Here is a 20,703-nt window from a genome sequence, read left to right as displayed (position 1 = left end):
GTGATAATGACCAAATTGTCTGGACAGTGTTGTCTGGACTGCCTGCAGACATTGAAAGCTTTTATTAAGGGGTGAGAATGGGCTATTAAACAAATCAATCAATTGATTAGTTCACTGACACAAAATAAATCAACAATTCAATCATTAATCAACCGAAATGCCAAACATTACCACCACCTCAAATGTAAGGTCTTGCTGCTTCCTCTTTGTTTTTTTCTTTTCTGTTTTATTTCATTTAAAACTGAATATTGGGCTTTAAGTCACATTTAACAACCCAACCCAGTGAATTGAAAAAATAACAGTCAGTTCCAGTCCCAAATAAATAATAATGATAGATTAGCAGGAAATGAGCCTCACCTAATCTGAGTTATGTCACATTTTTATTTCTTTTGAGACAAAAAACAAAAAAACAGCATGAGCATAAAAAAACAACATGAAACAGTCTCACATTGAAACCCATTTTACTGAGTCAGTCTGTGTCAGATGTCTGTGGGGACTGATAATAAATCTCATAATAATTGACGTCAAAACATTCAATCATGCATCAAACTACAGATCAGGAAGATTAAGACACAACAACAATCTGCCATCAATCGAATTCAGATTGAAGCTAAATTAATTAGCGAGCCATAATGAAAACACAGAGGAATACAGTACGTCAGCGAAATTACAGCCTGAACGTGACTTTATAAAAAAAACGAAGATAATGACCGAGGTTTACTTGTCTCATTTTTTCCTAGTAACCACTTGTCATCTGGTCTGACTCAGCAGTAGCAACAGCAGCAGCAGGGCTCAGGCTGAGATGACTGGGGTAACAACAGGAACCGTAAACAATTTCATTAACTGGCCTTGTCCTTCTTTAATAGAACAAAAACACACAAACAACATGAAAAAGCACTTTTTGTTTTTAATGTAGCCCTGCCGCCACTGTCATCTGAAGGCAGGATATCCAGTTTGTCCGTGACTGGAATAGAAATGATAAACACTGTGCACTCATTGATGGGCAATTACACTGCCTGTTTGACAGGCAAATGACGCACGGTATGGCCTTGAATCTTCATTTCCTTCCAGGGTTCAGTGTCAGGCTGAAATAATGGTAATAATACATCTCTATGGTTGACTTTGACCAACTGTTATAACATCAAAAGCATTTATGTTATATTTATGTCATTAATGCCACATCAAAACATCCGTTGTCTGTTTTTTTAAATTATAATTTTAATGCAATTACTTTTCTTTCTAAGAGTGCCACAGTAAAAATAATTTTAAAATGTTAGCAGGATGAAAACAAACCAGAGTTGCACTTTCAACAGCTTTATGAGAACTTAATGAATTTCTTGCATCTAGAAGTATGTGTACTTGGCAAAGTTTGGCTACAAGGTTTTAATCATTAACTTGTTTTTTTATTCAGAGGTCAGAGTGACTGCTGCACTTAGAGAGAAGAGGATCTTTATTTACGACATTACGGCTTTGGAAGGTAGTATTTTACATTTCTGGCAGCCTCAAGCGCTAACTGTGCGGTATAAACAAAAAGAAAATCTGAAATGTGAACACTTTCGAGAAACAAGAGAACCTCTAAGGAAAAAGATGTTATATTACTAATTAGTAGAGATGTTAAGACCTCGTTCATGCCTTTTATTTAATCAACAACCATTTGGAATATCAAGAATGAAAACAAAACCATAATAATAAATTAAACATTTCTCTTACCTAAAGAGCAGAGAGTAACAGGCCTTAATTAGAAGCACATACATATATTACAGAGAGGCCTTTATTTCTAATCCCTTCTATATTTTCTCATATTTAAGAACAAACTTTCCTTTGTTTTCTGATCTACTTCCACTTGCTCTGTTATTTTTTGTTTCTGGATTACAGGTAATTACGGTAATCCACACCGGCCAAGCTGGTTAACTTCCAGTTAGCTCTCTGCTAACTTGAATAGGGATAAAATAACTTAAATCATGCAGCTAGACTTTCCAAATGTTATAGGACCGAATGGATCAATGAATCAAGATAGTAGCCTCTTAATGTATTAGTATGATAGGGGAGATACTGCTTGAGTCGAGTTATAGTGTTAATGTATATTTTGTGTTTTATATGTACAAATTCACTGCCTTCTCTCTCTTCAATACTCCACATCTGATTTTTCTTTTGGACTGCAGTAAAACACTACTTGGAGCCTTCAAGGCACTAAGATGCCAAAATCAGTTACACGTGTGTCCCCGCATCAACTTCTTTTCACAGAATACAATTTCCAAGAGCACCGGTAGATGATGTTTTTTCACCTCTTCATTCATTTGCAGCATTGATTACAATGTGTTATTTTATTGGAGTGAAGTGTGATATTATATGTAATATTCTGCACACACACACACATCTCTAACCACTCAAGAAAATAAATAAAACATCTGATACAATAACATGATGATTAATACATTGCCACTCAAGCTGTCTCATTTAATACTAAAATGACAAAAGAAATAAAAAAAAACCCATCTGGATCAAAGTTGTGAGAGAGTAGATTAAAAAAAAAAATCCTGTGGGTCTGATTAAATGAGCAGTAAAACAGCAGTGAGCTGTTGTAAATCGAATGGCTATGGTTAGTGTGAGCGCGTACAGCGGTGAAGAAACGCCTGTCGGCCCAGCTTTAACAAATGCCTGAAATGTCTGGGATTCCATGGGAATGGCTCCAGTAGCTGAACGGCGAGGGTTCGCAGGGTGCAGCTCCACAAGCCTGAGTGCCAGAGCAGTTAAGTCAGCTCAAAGGAAAAGGAGTTGGTGTGTGTGTGTGTGTGTGTGTGTGTGTGTGTGTGTGTGTGTGTGCGTGTCTGTCTGTCTGTGTGTGTGTGTGTGTGGGAGGGGGGGTAACTGAGAACGTTTTGGATTTAGGGTAGTAGAAAAGCCCTCTCCATATTGAACTATGAAGAGAGCGACTTCTGAGGCAGTGAAAAAAACATGACAGATTTTTATGACTGGTAAGCGTCTGTCTGATCTTTCCTCATTCCTTTTCATGAACGCTTCATGATTACAAACCAAAGTTTTGCAAAAGATATCAAGTACTTTTTAAAATCTACTAAATGAGTTATAAAAAGGTCCTGATACAGGGGATCGTGGGGCACGTTTTCTGCCACATTACACATTACATTTACATCCACTTTGCTGTGGCCAATTTAAATACACAGCAGCTTCTGTTTTGCTTCACCACGACTCTGTTGAGTGTTTAGATCTCATCTACTGACCAGTTTATTTTCAATATTTTATTGACGCTTCCTTGCCCTGATTTTTTGTGCTTCCTTGCAGGTGGAAGGCATTAATAAAGATCTGGGAACTTGCAGATTTGAGTGCGCAAACAGCCCCACCTTTGCCTTTTGTTTTTAAAAAAAATATCTATTCAAATACATTTTAACACTTTAAACCCTGGTTTTAAGCACTGATTGAATAAAGTTTCACTTACTTTGACAATTTAAAACAGCACAATCTATATAAATAAAACGAGCCTCTACATCAAGTAAGAAAAGAAAAAACAAAGCATCACAGACCAGTGGACTATTGGTTCAGACGTCTTTGCACAGAGGAAAGAAAGAAAGAAAGAAAAACAATTCAAACCTGGTGCAGGGTTTATAATGCTTCTTTCGGACAGGTAATCTACCAGCTAATAAGAAAATCTATAGCCCTTACCTTGTAATACACTCGCTAGCCATGTGTGCACGTACAGTAGAAATTGTGTTTGGATGATGTTTGACCTGACACTGTGTCACATCCTGGAAAAGAAACTGCGGTCCTACAATAAAATCACAGCAGTCTGTACGGAGGGCTTCTTTTACACATTGTGTGGAAAGGTAAATCAAATCTGTATTAGTTGGTGGGTTACGGACATTTTCATTCAATGGACAAGCTGTTAAATACTCGGCAGGGACAGAACGTCACGAGCCTAACTCTGGATTTTATTTCAGACGGTGCAGAGTTTAATTTACTTGCTTTGAAGGGCAACAGCATTCACAAAGCTGCAGATTTAAGCTTTAACATTTAATATTGTATAGAGCCTATGGGATGAATGAATGGGGGTCACAACAAAAATAGAAACATAACTGGTTCATGTGACAGAAGGACGCAGGGCTGTGCAATATGATATATATCGTGACGACAGCAAAACTGGGATGGACCAGAAACTATTTATTCATTGAATTTACAGAAAATGTGCTATATCGGGATGTGTATCATTGACCTATATCATGATATGAGATTTTGGTTGTAACGCCCAGCCCTAGCAGGACGACGAGACTGAATTGGCTTTCACACAGTTCACAGTTCATGTTTTCCAGCCAAATCTACAGGCGATTATTACGTAAGTCCCATCAGGCTGTTGAAATTGGCTAACAGCAGCCCTCAACATGTCCAAGAGATATCAAAGAGTGTCTTTACACCACTGGAAGATAAAAAAGTGACACACAGTCATAGTTTTCAAACTTAAAAGTGACAATAATGAACACAAGTCAAGACAATATAGTAAAGCTGTAGTTTCGTCAGGGTTTTGTCACACCAGGGGTCACTTCCATCCAAAAATAATAAAGCCTAGCAACAATATCCTCCTTTTTCCCCACAGACAGCTTTTACTAGCAGCTAAGTTTGTCCTATTTCCTGCCTTGCTGACCTCCACGGGTCAGCCATCAGTATTTTGGGCTCATAAAAGTGTCTGCCGCTACTGAGGTGGTGCTACAGGCCCCCCATTCATAACCCCGGAGAGGAAGCAGAGGAACAAAGACAGGAAACAATTGGGAAGAACGCTTCGTGAACTTCTACGACCACCATTGTTCAGAGTGGAAAAGGATCGTGGCGCCAGCGTTAACAGTTGCGTGTGGGAGCTGCGGCAAGGTCGGCAGCGAGGAGAGCTGAGGTCAACGGTAAGGTGGGACCATCACCCATTCACCCGTCCTCACGCCCGGTAGTGACCAGTGACCTCACTTTTCCTTCAGATACAGCCCGGGTGAATGACTGATGTGTTCATATCCACGATTACACCACAGTGTTACTCTCCTGTTTCCTAGCAGCAAGACTAAACAATAGCCGTCCACTCTCTCTGCACACACACACACACAAACACAGATTATGTCCCTATGTGATTTATAACCCATGTCTGTGTTGGCTTTACACACACACACACACACACACACACACACACACGCACACACACACGCGCACACACACACGCGCGCACACACACACACACTGACCCTGACAAATTTCCAAGTCTGTCATGTGATTGGTGGATAGACGTACGCATGATGTCAGCCAAGGGTAAATTTGGAACCTCCATATCAAGAAAGGTCCAGTATCGGGTCCTCACCTGACCTGGCTCATATGTTTCCCCGGAAAAAGCTCCAGTTGTGACACCCTGCATGAATGGTAGTCTTCCTCGGCCCGCACGCTATCGAGGCACACGTGCTACAAGTGCGGAAAGTGACAAACCAATCAGATGTTGAGGCGTCTGCTAAGAGTCGCTCTCCACCGTATGGGTAGCTTATTAAATATGTAACAGATCTTCTGAACTCATGCACTGGCAAACCCCCCCCCCGGGTGTCTAATCTCCGGCAGACGGTAGATAATTAAGATCAGTTATAATAATGTGTGTAAAATACTAGCCACCTGGGAAATACATGCTCATTTATGTCTCTCTTGGTAAAGGGCCTGCAACAAAAACGGCTCCGGAGAAGAGAACAAACACAAGCTGCATTTGATTACAATGAAAAACAAAGATTTTACAATGCCCCTAAGTGAAGATGGCACGCTTTTAATTATTGCAGCCAAAAGAGTCAAGTGTAACCAAATAATCCAATTTTACCTGTGACTGGGGATGCACCGATCCAACATTTTCTCTCACAAAAACCCTTTTTTACTAATACCTTAATTTAATGGATATGGCTGGTGATTTTCTGCAGATGCAAACCAACTATGTGTGTGTGTGTGTGTGTGTGTCCCAGAGCTTGATATACCTTATTCGTCTTCGTCGTAGACCACCATTGTTGTCCAGAAACTATTAAAAACACGTCAATGAGTTACACTTTTGCACTTGGTGACATGTTACTTTTCCCCAAAGCTACTTTTCAGAAACGGCTTTTTACCAAATTGCAAACTTCTCAAGGCTGAAGGAACTTGGAAACGTTGTTGCCGTTATAATTCCTCGAAGTTGTTGCCTTCAGGGTCAAGAAACATAGTGCTGCGGTGAGACTCATTGGCATGTTTTTCATAGTTTTTGGACAACAAAGGCACTCTATGACACATCTGTTTACTTCACTGCATGTGATTGGACTGTTTTTATTATGAAGGTAAAATGAAGTCAGGAATTCTTAAGTTTTGGTGCCACACAAAACTGATCAATTGAATTTATCTGAGTAGAAACACTGAATAAATACATTGTAGCAACGTGTAATGTCCACATCATGGGAGTTACACTATTTACTCAATCAGGTCGGTATTAGCTCCAATAACTGTCCAATTTATCAGATAAGTGCATTCCTGTGGCTCCCTAATTCACACCTTTTCCAGGGTTGATCAAGTTTAAATATTCATTAAGTAATTTAAAGTCAGTTTTACAGGAATCGAGCACCGATTTCCTTCATTTGAATCATTTGAAGCACTCCTGCATCCAGAACAACGTTGAAGAGTTGCTGCAAAATGTTTTAATCTTGAACTCAGAATTTGATGTACGTGTAAAATAAAAAATGAAGTTGTTTTTTTCCACATTTTAATAAAATGTTGACCTCCAGGTGTACAATTTTAGAATATTTTGACGACAGATGGACACTTTCTAGAGCCGATATGATATATATTACCAATAGTTTTAAAACTTTTATCAGCAGCACTTTATGTATATTTGACCCTTTTTCTTGAGTCAAGTTTAATGTATATGTAGCTTTTATTTTTTGTTTTGTTTTTTATATAGTTATAATTATTAATTTGAAGTTTACTGTTACAACTATATATATCCAAATGTCAATTTTTTTTCACTCCTTAATGTTAGTATCCTACATCAGTCAGACCCACATTTTCAGTTCAGTTTAGCAGTTTACAAAAAATCTGGTCTTGAGGGGAAGCCCCTGATTTCTTATTGAGTCACAGCCAATATTTCCAGCTGCCAGCCCCTTTCAGGGCTCAAGCTTAGCTTAACCACCCTGACCAGCCAAACAAGCTGTGCCACATGTTTATAAATAATTACCATGGCACAATCAAATGCCCATTATTTTCAAATGAGTGCTGGCAAGGAAAAGCACTTCATTAAAAGAAAATTTACGACAGTAACATTTCCCTTCACGCCATAATTTCAACTCAATTATTAAAGAGGAAATGAAGGCCCGCTTTGTTTTGCAACAGATTTAAAAAGCCTGAGTTAGTAAAAGAATTGAGACATTACAGAGACACAGAATTAGACGTCTCACCACCATTTGTTATTACCAGTAACAGCGTTTTTCCAAGTAGTTCTTGATATGTTTTTGGATTAACATTAAAGAGCCTGGTTTACTCAAACACGGTGGACACAAAGTTTCTGTTAACAGTACATTGGGTGACGTATATGCATGTGTGGGTGTTTTCACACATGTGTAGTCAAAACGAACACAGATGACGCATGTGGTCTATGTTCACAACACTGACAGAGGAACTATGATTTAAGCATGATAAAAAAATATATATATATATATAGGGGGATTTTTATGCCTTTATCACTTATCATATAACAGTAGAGAGATGACGAGAGGGGAAAGAAGGGGAAACAACATGCAACAAAGGGTCGCTGTCTGAATCAAGCTGTTGTGGCTATGTGGCGTGCATTCGACATTAATGAAGTAAAATGGAGGGAGAGCTAAAGAGACCTCCACTAACATCAAAAGCATTTTCATGAAATATAATATTTAGGCTTATTAAGCTTCAGGGGAAATAAAGAGCATTGGTACTACATCACAGAGTAAAGACTGCATGTTCACTGAGTCAGGTGTTTATCTAAACTGTCGTCTACCATAGTGACTACACCGATAATGAGATGAGACGAGTCAAATATGTCTATTTCAGCTCAGCAGGTGATTGATTGATCAAATTGTGTGTTCAGTTCATAACAATCAAATATGTCTATTTCAGCTCAGCAGGTGATTGATTGATCAAATTGTGTGTTCAGTTCATAACAATTGATCAGAGCGGCATGTTACAATCTCAGGAGAAATAGAAGCATTTGATGGATGGATCCAAATGAACATTAAAACACGTTCTTCTTGACATAATCATTCCTCCTGCTTGTACTGACCATTACAGGTTAGCCAATTGTTACTACACTTCCACCACAGCTCAACAGGGAAACACTGTCTGAGGAAACACAAAGAGGGAATCTGATGCCAAAAAGACTGTAAATGTTGCAGATATCCACTTGATAAGACTGACTCAGACTGCTGAAGCCTCATATAAGCTTCAGATTAACTTTAAAATGACACTGAAACACAATGAAACTGTGGATTACATTGAAAGCACATTTGAAGGAGATCCTTTAATAGCCAGTAAGAAAAGGAGGAGAAAACCTGTTGTTTTAAGACCTTTGCTAACAGGTTTTCTGGGGAGTAAATCCCGTACTACAAAACTGAAGAAAATAGAAATTCATGTTTTACCACGTTTTGCCAATCTGGAGAATCTGGCTTAAGTCACATCGCCCACCACCAGCTAACAACCAGTTTTAGTGGTTAACTAGTGATTTCCCCCAATTTGAGGAATATGGCAATTATTTTTATTAAAACTTCATATCACAAATCAAACATATCAAACATAATTTGTGCAGAATTTCAAAGAGTTGATTGCAAAGATGATAAAGATGCTTTACAAGTTGATGCCTTGTATTTGCCACTATTAGAGCTTTGACATGGTGTGTGTTTGTGTGTGAGCACATGTAGTCAAATCTAATATGCTTTGGTAATGAGCATCTCCTGCAACCTTGCTTTGCCACTTTGCTAAACGGATCCACCCAATTAGCAGTGGCTGCTCTGGTAGAAGCTAAAATTACCCCCGTTCTAGAGGCAGGGAAGGGAAATGGGTTGTGACTCCAAACATGGGAGCTAAGCCAAGCCTCGTGGTTCTGCAGCTTTGTTTTCTGCTGGTGTACAGACTACAGAAACTGAGGGTGACCCACAGTCACCTCTGGCACTTACACTACTTATCCACTGCCTATTCTTCTCAGTACAAAACCTTTTAATGCGGCAATGTCACCCCCCCCACCCCTCCCAGTTGTACTATTTTAAACAGAGCTGGAACAGAGCAGTTTTAGCATCAAGTCACAGTTCTCTATTTGATTGAGATCTGTCATGCATATATATAAAAAAAGGAAGTTATTTTACGGTTATTCCAAAACTACTACTTTTGGTATCAGACCCATGATTTATATTGCTGATACATCTACTGTATGTTCAAAGCGATCTGAGTCACAACATCACAGCAGATCTGAAGAGACCAGAAGAGACCAGAAATAAAGAATGCAACAATTTCGGAAAAAAGTAGGTTACTTGGGAACTACAGCAGGGCTATAAAAAACATTAAGAGGGTACATCTGAAGAGGACACCGAATGCCTCGCACTCTGTCCTGTGGTTCAAGCTGGGGCTTAACGGGTCTTTTCATGCTTTAGTGAAAGTAGGCAAAAAACCGCAGGTCCCAGACCACAAGACCACAGGCCCCGCCCATGCCGAATGCAGGCCCATGACTGGAGATCAGTACTTGGCAGTCAGCCTCTGGTCTTGATTCATTGTCAGAGAATGGCACACAATTAGGAAATCTTTTTTTTCTTCTTCTTTCTTTCTTTCTTTCTCTGAAACTTTTTAAAATGTTTCCGCTTTGACGTTCACCACATCACCACAAGTTGACAATAAGCCTTCGGGGCCTTTTCTGCAGATGCCTTCAATAATTTGTGATGACTCAGAAATCAGACTAAGAAAATAACAAAAAAAAAAAAAAAAAAAAACAATTATTAATGGAAAAACTATAAAAAACACTCGTCAGTGGGCAAGGAGACTGAAGAGTATAATAATGGGCCTTACTCAGCTCTACAGAAGCTGCGTGCAGTCGCCATACCAAACAAGCATTAATAAGAGCTTGACATGTGCAGGGAAACTGGTTCAAAAGAGTTGTTAAACTACTGTACGCAGTGTTGCGTAATGGTGCGAGCCAAGGTGTTCAGACAGCACCCATGCGCAAAATTCTTCTCAGCACTAGAACTTGAACTCTTTGGCAGTGTGAAATGGGTGGGCTTGTCATTTTACAGTGAACGCCAGAACAGAGGGAATGGCCCACCATGCAGGAGCTGAGCTTATAGGGTTGGGTTGGGGGGGCTCTGTGATCGTCTTTACCTCCTCCACACAACATGAGCCATGACAACGCTACAGTCTTATTGAAAGTAAACTTTTCTAACTGGTGAGGGGTTGCGTCACGTTAGAGTACGGTTCAAGCTGCATTGACACAGAAATTGGCCTACTTTACTAAACCTGAGCACATGACACGGCTCTGACATTTCAGCACATAAAAAAATAGAAGGCACAACTTTCTTTCGGTAAAACAATTTTTAAGCTGCAGTTCATCACTCATTCTGACATGAAGAAAGCGCTATTTTTGTTTCAAACAGCAACCCTCATCAGCTTTTATTTGGTCCAAATGGAGAGTTGAATTCTGTAAACGTTAGACTGGTTAGACGTGTGGCGAAAGCAGCAGGGAATGGAAATACTGATGTGTTGATGGAAAGTAGCTGAGTAGAGCTACACAAGGAGCTGCTGCTGGTCGCCAGCTAAAATTTATATGATAATGTTGTAATGGCGGTAATCATTCAACTCTACATGTTACAGATACTGTTCATTATTTAAAACGTGTCGTAAGTGTCGTACAAATGTTTTAGAAATATTTCAATCACAATAATAGAAAAACAGCTAATCCTCACTTTTCAGAAGTTGAACCCTCAAAATATTTTGGCATTTTTTGTTTAACAAATGACTTAAATGATTAATCCATAATCAGATTTCTTGGTTATTAACTGTTTCAGCACTGTACAGTATTTAGCACTGATCCAGGACTGTCTCACAATGTATCACAGTGGCTTTCAGAGGAAGGTTAGGTTATCAGATACAAGTAAAACCTGTAACAGGAAGAAGGCTGTAAATATTAGCTAATCAGATAGAACTTCTTAGTAACTTTTAATACGGATAAAAAACAATGTCAGCTTGTGCAAAGTAACAAAAAGCTTATTCAGACGGTGATTTAGACGTTTTTATAGTCAATGCAAACCTTTTAAAAACATTAGTTAATCACTAGGTGAAGCACTGTTTCACACAACATGGTCTTCCATTAACTTGCAAAACTACAACTAAATAGGGATGAGTATCGTTGGGATTTTATTGATACCGATACTGCTTATTGATACTACTCTCCATGATTTGGTGCAAAAACATTACACGGATTGTAATGTAACCTTAATTAACCTTTTAAGTCACTAAGAAGATTGTTTTCCATCCAGTGAGTTTGTATTTTCTACATTCTTCCAATAATGAGTAACTGAAATCAAAGTTCACTCCTGATTCAGGACTTGGTAGTTCTGCTGTTTGTTTGCTGATTGTACGACACAGATGTTAAAGGCCAGATTTGAGAAATGAGAGAATTAAAACAAAAGGTTGCTTACTTCTTTGACAGTGTTTCTGCGTCCAGCAGCGCTCACTGAAGTGTCCATTGATGGTTGTCGTCTGGCAGGTGGTCTTTCCGATGGCCACCCCCGGGCACACATCCCCGCACTCTCTGTCATTCTTGTTGGCCACGATATAGTTGTCCTCCACTGAGTCCAGGACCTTGGACCAGTCCAGAGTGGAGAGATAGCAGAGATCTGGGTTCTTCTCGATTCTCACGGCTCCTCGGGTGATGTTCATCAAGCTATGGAGGCCGAGCTCTCGCAGCTGGAGCATCTCGAACACCACCAGGGCATAGTTGAAGAACAGGTTGTTGCCTCTGATGACAGTCAGGTTGGGGAAGAGATCAGTGAGGCTCTCCAAGCCGTAAACCCTGAAGAGCAACAAGTAGTCGGTGACCACTGTCAGCTTGGGGAAACTGAGGCCTCGAAAATCCTCTGGCTTGGTCCTAAACATAAGTAAGATCTTCAGGTGGCCTTCGATCACAGTGCAGTTCTCGAGAATTTGCAGGTTGGTCACATTGTTCCGGATATCCTTGTTTGAACAAACTGAGGAGAAATAAAAGAGATGACACAAGTTCTTTAGAAACCAGATACTTTGAAAATATGTCACACAGAATAAAGCATGTAAAGACGAGGCTGAAACTCTAGCTGACTCATTTCATTTATGTAAAAACTCTTTTTCAATCAACCATTGAACTTTGCAGCTTAACAGTAACTAAAAATAGCACTGAATTACGAAAGGAAATGTTATGAAGCTCAGGCATGAACAAAAAAAAAAAAAAAATTCCCAAAGACAAATTTATCTTGTACATTTGACGGAGGATTACAACTTGAACGTGACTGAACTGTTAGGCAAGACGTCTGTGCTCTGCAAACTGGAAAAACAGGGTCGAAGAAGTCAGACACGGTCTCAAGGAGGAGAAAAAAATAGATCTCTTGGTAATTAGAGGGGATATTTTACTAAAAAATATGTGGTTATGTCCCTGGCTTTGATGAAGACCAGACCATCTTTGCTGACATTTTGTTTAGCAACCACATTTCTGGCAGTAAGCCACTGTCAAATAGGGAGTGCTGTCATCAGAGTGAAGCTGTGCTCATCCTTAGTTACGCTGAGTTGATTTGTGAAGTTGCTTCTGTAACTGAAGACCATTAAAAACATTAGCTAACGCATTGAAAATATTTGTCTGTGAGGGGAATTTAAGTACTAACGGTCAAGTATTGTAGCAGTAGTAGATTTGTGGCTTCTGTCAGCCCTCACCCAGACACACGATACTGTTCGATGAGGAATTCCTTCACTGTGTTATTGTGCAGACGGCCTTTGTTTTTTTTCTGTCTCAATCGTTTCCAATTCTGTCGTTTCTACTGTATCACAATGACACAATAGGACATGAACGTAGGGTTCCAACTAACACACATTAATGTGTCAATTATGTTTTCATACTATTGATTGATAATTTGGTTTATTGAATAGGAAAAAAAATGAAAAACTGTGAACATCTTAATTTTAAGAGCGTATTTTGAGGTCTCTGAATTACTATATTGTTTTACCTACAGTCCAAAACTCAACAATACCTCATTTATAATAACATGAAGGAGAGAAAACAGGCTTCAAAATGAAGTTTTCTGTCCACCAGCCAAATAACTAGTGAATGTTTAAATTTTACCAGCCGCTCAGTAGATTACCATTGTTTTTTTTGGCTGGTGACTGAAGCAAATCTCCCAGCCACTTGTGTATTTTAAAAATTTCTGGCTGGTGGCTGGAGCTAATTTTGTGCCCTGAGAGAAAAACAGCAAACTTTGGACATTTTTCTTTGGTGAATGACTTATCGCAACCTGTTTTTCTGTAGCAAATAATCAACTATGTAATAATTCATATTCTGTCAATCAACTAATTTATTAATTGACTAATCATTTCAGCATTAGATTTATGCAGTAGATTAAACTCACACTAACGCTAAATCAAACATGATTACACTGAGGGGGAATCTCTATGAAGACAGACGACGGTAACAAGGACATGTAAACTTCTGGAAATCAGCCAACATGTCAGGCATCTATATGCTTTGTGTGACATAACAGTAAAGTAATGACAGCCATAAAGACGTATTTTTTTTTCTTTTACAGGTGCAACGTGGGACATTCCAGGCCCAATTTTACAGTTCACAGGTCTTGGGTACAGCTGGAGGTGTGCTGCCTGGTGAGAGGGGCTGTATTTGTTTACTACCCACCATTGAGCCAGGCACATCAGGCCGACTGGTCAGCCATGTGGGGAAGAGGTGTAACAGTTAGTCGTGCACCTCTTTATGGCAGCAGCTCGTTTTACACCTTCTGTTGCATAACAGTACAAGACAACCGGCACACACTCACAGAGTGTCCAATCACTGAGTGTCCAAACAACAAGCTTTTCAGTCCGTGACCTTAACCAGAAAGCAATTATCCAGGGTTCAGCCTACAACTTTGCGGCTTGTTTAAAATATAAGCGAAATGTCCTAACATGGGTTTTCATCTGCAGGCTATTAAAAGCAACTCAGCTCATTAAAAAAAGCACATTTCTCTTTTTAAACAGCGTTTAGATCTGCAGCTCTCATTGTGGTCTTGGGAGCGTTGCCGAATTTCACGCATGAATAGCATGGCCACAAACCTGTAATTTCAACACATCCACCTCCAAATGAAACATTTCCTATTTAACATCCAGAGGAGAGTGCAACAGATCTACACTACTGCTGGAGATTTACCGAAACACATTTACAACTACAAACAAGCTTACATCCTTCTCACACAACCACACAAACACCAACATAAACACAAACACTCAATTTAATGGAGGAAGATGCCAGAAATGAACAATACGAGGGCCAGTGGTTCTGCCATCTCAAAAAAAAAAACCCCAACAACGAGCAGAGTACTGAGTGACCCCGAGAAGGCGAATCATCACAGGGCGGCGAGTCCAGGCTCCTATCACAGTGTACACTTTCAGCCAGGCCAGTATTTTTAGCACCGCATTCCCAATAGAGAATCTAATACACTCCGGCCGCACCGATAGTGGCTCACATTGGAAAGTGGAACATGGCAGCCCTGGTGTGTAAGTCAGGAATTTTAGAACGGCATCAGAGAAAGAACTGGCTGAGCTGACTTCTCCATGTGTGAACACTTAGTTTAAGAACAAAACTTTGGCAGAGGTACTAAACTTTTTTGTTTTTACAGCATTTTTTTTTTTTTTTTAGACAACCACTGAAACTTGGCTCCAACTCTGCCGTGACACAACTCGAGCAAAACAAACCAGGTGCATCCCAGAATGTAAATGCTCTCAGTATTGTTGAGAAAGGAGAAGGAGAGAAAAAAAAGGGGATTCATCACAAAGGTTACCATGGTGACTGGGCCAGCTCCAGCTCTCCATACATCACCTACTTTGAGCCAGACAAGACTGAAAGCACAGCAGTGGTGCTCTGAATCATTAATCAGTTATTAGAGGGGCACATTTCCATTGACTGATGCCATCAAACATGTCGGCTATCATCAGACAGATAAACTTTTAAGGTTAATGAAGACGAAGTGGTGAGACGGCTCCTTATTTTAACACCACTGTGAGCAAGAAACAACCTGTTAATAAGAACAACCGGGACGATAACCAGACTAATGAGAGCTTTTAAAGGTTGTAGTTGGTGTTGTCTTTTTTGTCTTTTCTTATGTGCAACAACCATGAAAAGGCCAAAAACAACAATCAATCTATTTTAACAAGTGGAGGCACTTTTTAGACACAAAGCCAATGAAACTGCATGAAGCTCAGAACAAACACAAAGGAGAGGAAAGTTGAAGAAATCTACATAAAGCATTTACGTTTATTTGGAACATATTATTTTTCCACTTACTCATTACTAAATGATTATTCAGTTATAAAAATAGCTGCAGATTCATTTCCTGTCAAACAACTAATTGATTAATCTCTTTATTATCGCATCTCTATTGAATTATATTGACCACTACCATCTAACAATACATGTTAGTCAGACAAATTGTTGATTTTGGACTCTTCTGGTAATTCATTATTATTACTAAAGGGATAAATAACACATCCGCATTATCATTTAAAACATATTGTTAAGAGTATAATCTATAATAATGGATATAAGGAAGGAGAAAAGCATTTTATTGCTTAATATAAACGCATGCGGTGTGGAGCACAATTTGAATATGTTCTGATCTGATCAAGTGACATCTGTCTGGTGGAGGTCAGACCCGAGTCAAAGTCAGTCATGCGTAAAGTAAATCCATACAGCTTGATCACATCTGGAGAGAAAAGAATCTGACCATGAGTAGAAAATGTCAGTTTGTTGACAGCTGACTTCTGTGACCCTGCTTACGCTGTTTTCATATCATCAAGCTCTTAAACCATAACGCAGACGCAGTCGCAAAACAAAACTGCAACGCGTGAACGTGAACATCGCGTGTAAATGCACGGGCCGAGTTGTCTTGATAATAAATCAGCCTGATGTCGCTGTGAATTCCTGATATAAACTGTGTGTAAGTCACAGGACGTTGCTAAAATTAAATTAACATGTACAGAGTTGAGATACATGCAGAACACAAATACTGTACATATCTACACCCAAAGACTGTGTGTCCACTGGTGGTGTGCCCAGCAGCAAACTCACAGTCCTTTCACTACAGCTGCAAGCATCAACAGGCACTAATGCTTCTGATCTTGCGACGGAGGTTGATGGGGAGAGGAGGAAGGGGGGTGGGGGGGTGGCGGGTGTGGGCCGCTTTAGGTTGTTAGACTGATGGTGTATATTATCGTTGGGCCTCAGAGAGAACTGAGGCCTCATATTCATGCAACACAAACACTCAGTGATTGCAACACTTCCCTTTTCAAGGTTTCGCTGTTCTGTTGTTTTTCTGACTGAGGTGAAAACTAACTGCGGATCCTCCCCAAACAACGCAGAGGTCACAGAGATACTGGGTTTTTTTTTTCACCGTTCCCCAAATTGACGTGTGATGTAATCAACTTTAGGAACAGTTGTGAAACTTAATCGCCCGTCAGATACAACGTATACTGTAAACAATGAAAACAGCTTACTAATAATAACTTTGCCTTTTTCAGAACACACAGTACATACTGTATCCTTGAAACTGTGACAACTGTATTACCCCCACAACCTTTTTAATAAGTTAGTACACAACCATGTCACTTTGAATAGCTCTACACAGCAATTACAGTTAATTAAGACAAAGTTTCCTGTCTTCATCCGCATAGGATTAGACATTACAGCAGTTAGAAGTTGACATTACTACAACTCTTAAGAGATACAACCTCTTTGGGAAATTGCTCAAGAGTCAAGGCCATCCTGCACAGTATAGGCTCTCCTATAAATGTCTTGCAAGCAGGTGCAGGGGGTAAAAGAGCTTATCAAATTGCCGGCTGTTTGGTAGGAGCAACATCACGAGTGCCGCACATTAATAATACAATACAGTACATAACAGTCCAGGGAATACAATTAAACCGAATGTAATCCAGGCCCCAAGTCTCTAAACTGACTGAAATGGAGTAAAAGAGAGAGAGGGAGAGAGAGAGAGAGAGAGAGAGAGGGAGAGAGAGAAAGAGAGAAAGAGAGAGAGAGAGTGAGAGAGCCTACAAAACCACAAGTTCCCTCTGGGGTTTGTTTGATTTGTAGGGCTGCAACTAACAATTACTTTCATTGTTGGTACTTCTGTCGATTACTTTTTTCAACCGACTGTTTCATTGTGTTGTCTCGATGTTTTGACATCTTCAAACTTTCAAACCAATTGTCCAAAACAGACAATCTGAAACTCTGTGAGCCAATACAGTCATTTAACACTAAAGTCAAGAGTCACGCTGAAACAACAACAAACTGAAAGTACATTCATGAGCTGTATCAGGACTCATATCTGCCTGTTGTCATGGGCATTAAGGCCAACGCTGGCTTTGAGGCAATTATTACCTCTGAAGTGTCAGTACACAATAACAAGCACATTTCCTCTTGACAGGGGCACTGTGCCAAGGGTAAAGATCTAACATGACAAGCCTTCCTTTTCAGATATCTGTGTGGTAGAAGCGAAGGTGCGCAGGTGTGCCACATTACTTCATTTTCAAGCTGCACATAATTGCCAAACATGAGCCTGCCAGCCTGGATTAGACGGACGTTTGTTGAAAGGAGACGAAAGTCGTTCTTTTGTGTCCATGTCTCACACACTCATGACTTTGGTACTTGAGACAGCAGAGGCAGTTTGCATGTAGTGTTTTTGTCTGAGTGTTTTTGGAGAGGTGGAAGGGTGCCAGTTTCATCACCTACAATTGCTCTCCTGTCGGGGGCCGTAAATCAAGGGTGCTGGGTTTCTGGCCCGCTGCCCACCTACGAGACCTGCTTTGACCAGAGTGATACTCCATAAAAGCAGGCTGGTGGTTTCAGAGGCGAGCCCCTGCTGTTTGACACTCTTTATAGAGTTTGAGTTTCACTATGAATGAAAAGTGTGCAACAAATGAAATGTCACATTGTAGTTTCTGTTGACACACCGACCAATCTGAGAGCTCCACATGCAATCACAGTTTGTGCCTCTCATGTGTTAGATTTGATAAAATATGTATGATGCACAAAGACTGAGTTGGCGGTTCACATGTGAAACACATAAACGAGTCAGTTATGTGGAGAAAGCATGAGAGGAAGAAACTAGGGGGGGTGGGGGGTGTCTTTATCGTGATTATTTGTAGATATGTTACCGTTCTTTATGTGAACAGTTCATTTGGGGTTTTTTGTTTAGTTTAGTTTTTTATCTTGTTTGTGTTTCTTTTCTCTTCCTTGTTCCACATGCTCTGTATGTGCCGGAAGATGTATGTTTTGTAAAATAGTGGTGTCGTGTAACCCCAAGTGGGATGGGCCAAATGTTTGGATGACATACAAATAAGAATAAAATCAAACAAAAACAACCCAGCGACAGAGCTGAGCATCCTTTTTTTAAAACAAATGACAGGCTCATGAGAAGCTTGATAAAAACAACAATAATGGCTCTTCTGATGTTATTTCCAGAATCATAAAAAAACAATCTGATGAAGCTGCACAAACACAAAAATGACTTTTAATCAGTTTCCTGAGTATATTTCCTATCAAAGTAGCTGCAAAGAGAAAGACAAGAAAAACATACACACACTATAATACAAATGTATATATAACCATCAATATAACGAACTATAACTAACTAATAACAAAGCTTTTTAAGTTTGTTTCACACTGTACAAATTGAGTATGGACCTTTTTATTAGTAAACAATGGGTACTCGGGTAATCCGTTAATCTTTTTCATTGAGCAGCTGAGTCAAGTCCATTTTTATTCATACAACAAAAAGAAAATATATAAAAATCACAAATTTGCTGCTTTGCAATCTGCACAGCATTCTCTGTCCTTGACCCTCAATTCGAATAAGGAAAACTCTCCATATAAAAAAGAGGGAAATATGTGAAACTTGATTATTCTGGAAATACATTCAGAGCAGCGGTAGGTGTTGTTTAACGACCCGCTGGGTTTTTGGCTTTTTTTCGGCCAAAAAGAACGATACTCAGCTCTTTGACTCTTATGCAATATGTAATACATGAGAGACACAAACTGGGACTATCTGGAAGTGTGACATATATAACAAAACATGGACCAATTTGGCTCCATACTTTGAGCTGTAATCAGATGCTAAATAAATTAAATCAATTCACACTGCCACTGTTAAATATAAGCTTCCATTATTAAGTGAATTTTTCCATCAAGCTGAGCTGGACAGCGACCAACAAGTAGCTCAGAAGATTTCCTGACTTCGACACTGGTCAGTCCAGCTTATGAAATCCACCAGTGTGAGGCCCAGGTTCCACTCTTCCCCTCTGTGGTTCAGGCTCAAGTCTGAGAGGAGCAAGAGGGGACTGGGAGGCGGGTGAGGGGTGAGGGGGGGTGGTGCTGCAGTGCAATTACACAACTTGCTTTTGATTTATGTCTTAAAATTCTCGTTCAAACTGGTTTGATGACATCGCTCCCTTGGCCCCGCGCAAAAAATCTGATGAAAGGTGAGAGAGCTTGTGCTTTTCTTTTCTTTGGAGGGCCTCTTAAATTGAGCTCCCGACACATAAGCCCCCCACCCCCCCGCCGCCTTTTTTTTTAACGCATGCGCTGCGGCCCTGAAATTTTCCGGACATTATCCGGAGGAGCTGCATGTGAGAATGCAAGTGTCGGGCCAAACATTAAAACAAACTTTTCCCCGCCAGCTTGTGTAGTACAAAGTCAGTGTAATGTCCCATTGACCCCCTGTGTGAATACTGCAGGTCATTGTATGGAGAATTCACAGCGAGCGAGTCGGCGTGTTGATGACGTTTCTATCATGCGACTGGCTCAAAACTGCAAACATTTGAAGGTGGAGATGACAGGACTTTACTCAAAAACGCCAATGACAAAGTTTAACTGGAAAGACGGTGAGATTCAGGAACTTCTGTTGTTTATGAATAAATCACGAACCGGCTACATGACCATGCGAGCGCTCTTATTGTGTGATGTCATTCATCCTGCGAGCTCTACCCCGCACCACTAAACAAAGGAGTTTTAAAGCTACCTGAGGCGACATCCTGTGTATACATACAGTGGACAAACTCCTTATATCTTACACTGTACAGAGGAGGAGGAGCTCCTGATGATCCACCTTTGAAACAAACACTGTTCACTGTGAATGTGTGCTACTGTCCAAATTACAGTAAAACAACACAAACCTTGAGCATACAAGAAAAAGATGAATGGATTACCACATTTAAAGCAACTTAACAGTATTTAGTGTGTGATAATCTTGATAAAGGCATCTCAAAAAGCCTGTGTATTTACTGTAAATGTGCACCAAACTAATCAGGTATCTGGACATGTACTGTCTTTGTAGGCAAACATTTTAAGGAAAGCATCATAAAAAACATTATTTTTATAAATGTCAATCACGCTAACTAAGGTTAATTAACACCAAATTACATTTCAACTTCCCTAAA

At 39.8% G+C, this 20,703-nt stretch overlaps 1 protein-coding gene across 1 annotated transcript in view; it reads right to left on the bottom strand.

Moving 5' to 3' along the window:
• LOC128369270 (insulin receptor-like) overlaps positions 1–20,703 on the bottom strand; it is a 54,324-nt gene that overhangs the window by 30,101 nt on the left and 3,520 nt on the right. The window contains exon 2 of the mRNA XM_053330275.1: positions 11,685–12,233. Within this exon, the coding sequence (XP_053186250.1) occupies positions 11,685–12,233 (549 nt within the window). The remainder of the gene's footprint in view (positions 1–11,684; positions 12,234–20,703) is intronic.

Source organism: Scomber japonicus, chromosome 12 (assembly GCF_027409825.1).
Source record: "Scomber japonicus isolate fScoJap1 chromosome 12, fScoJap1.pri, whole genome shotgun sequence".
Taxonomy (NCBI): Eukaryota; Metazoa; Chordata; class Actinopteri; order Scombriformes; family Scombridae; genus Scomber; species Scomber japonicus.
Note: the sequence above shows the minus strand (reverse complement) of the source record. Positions and strands in the feature narration are given on the sequence as shown.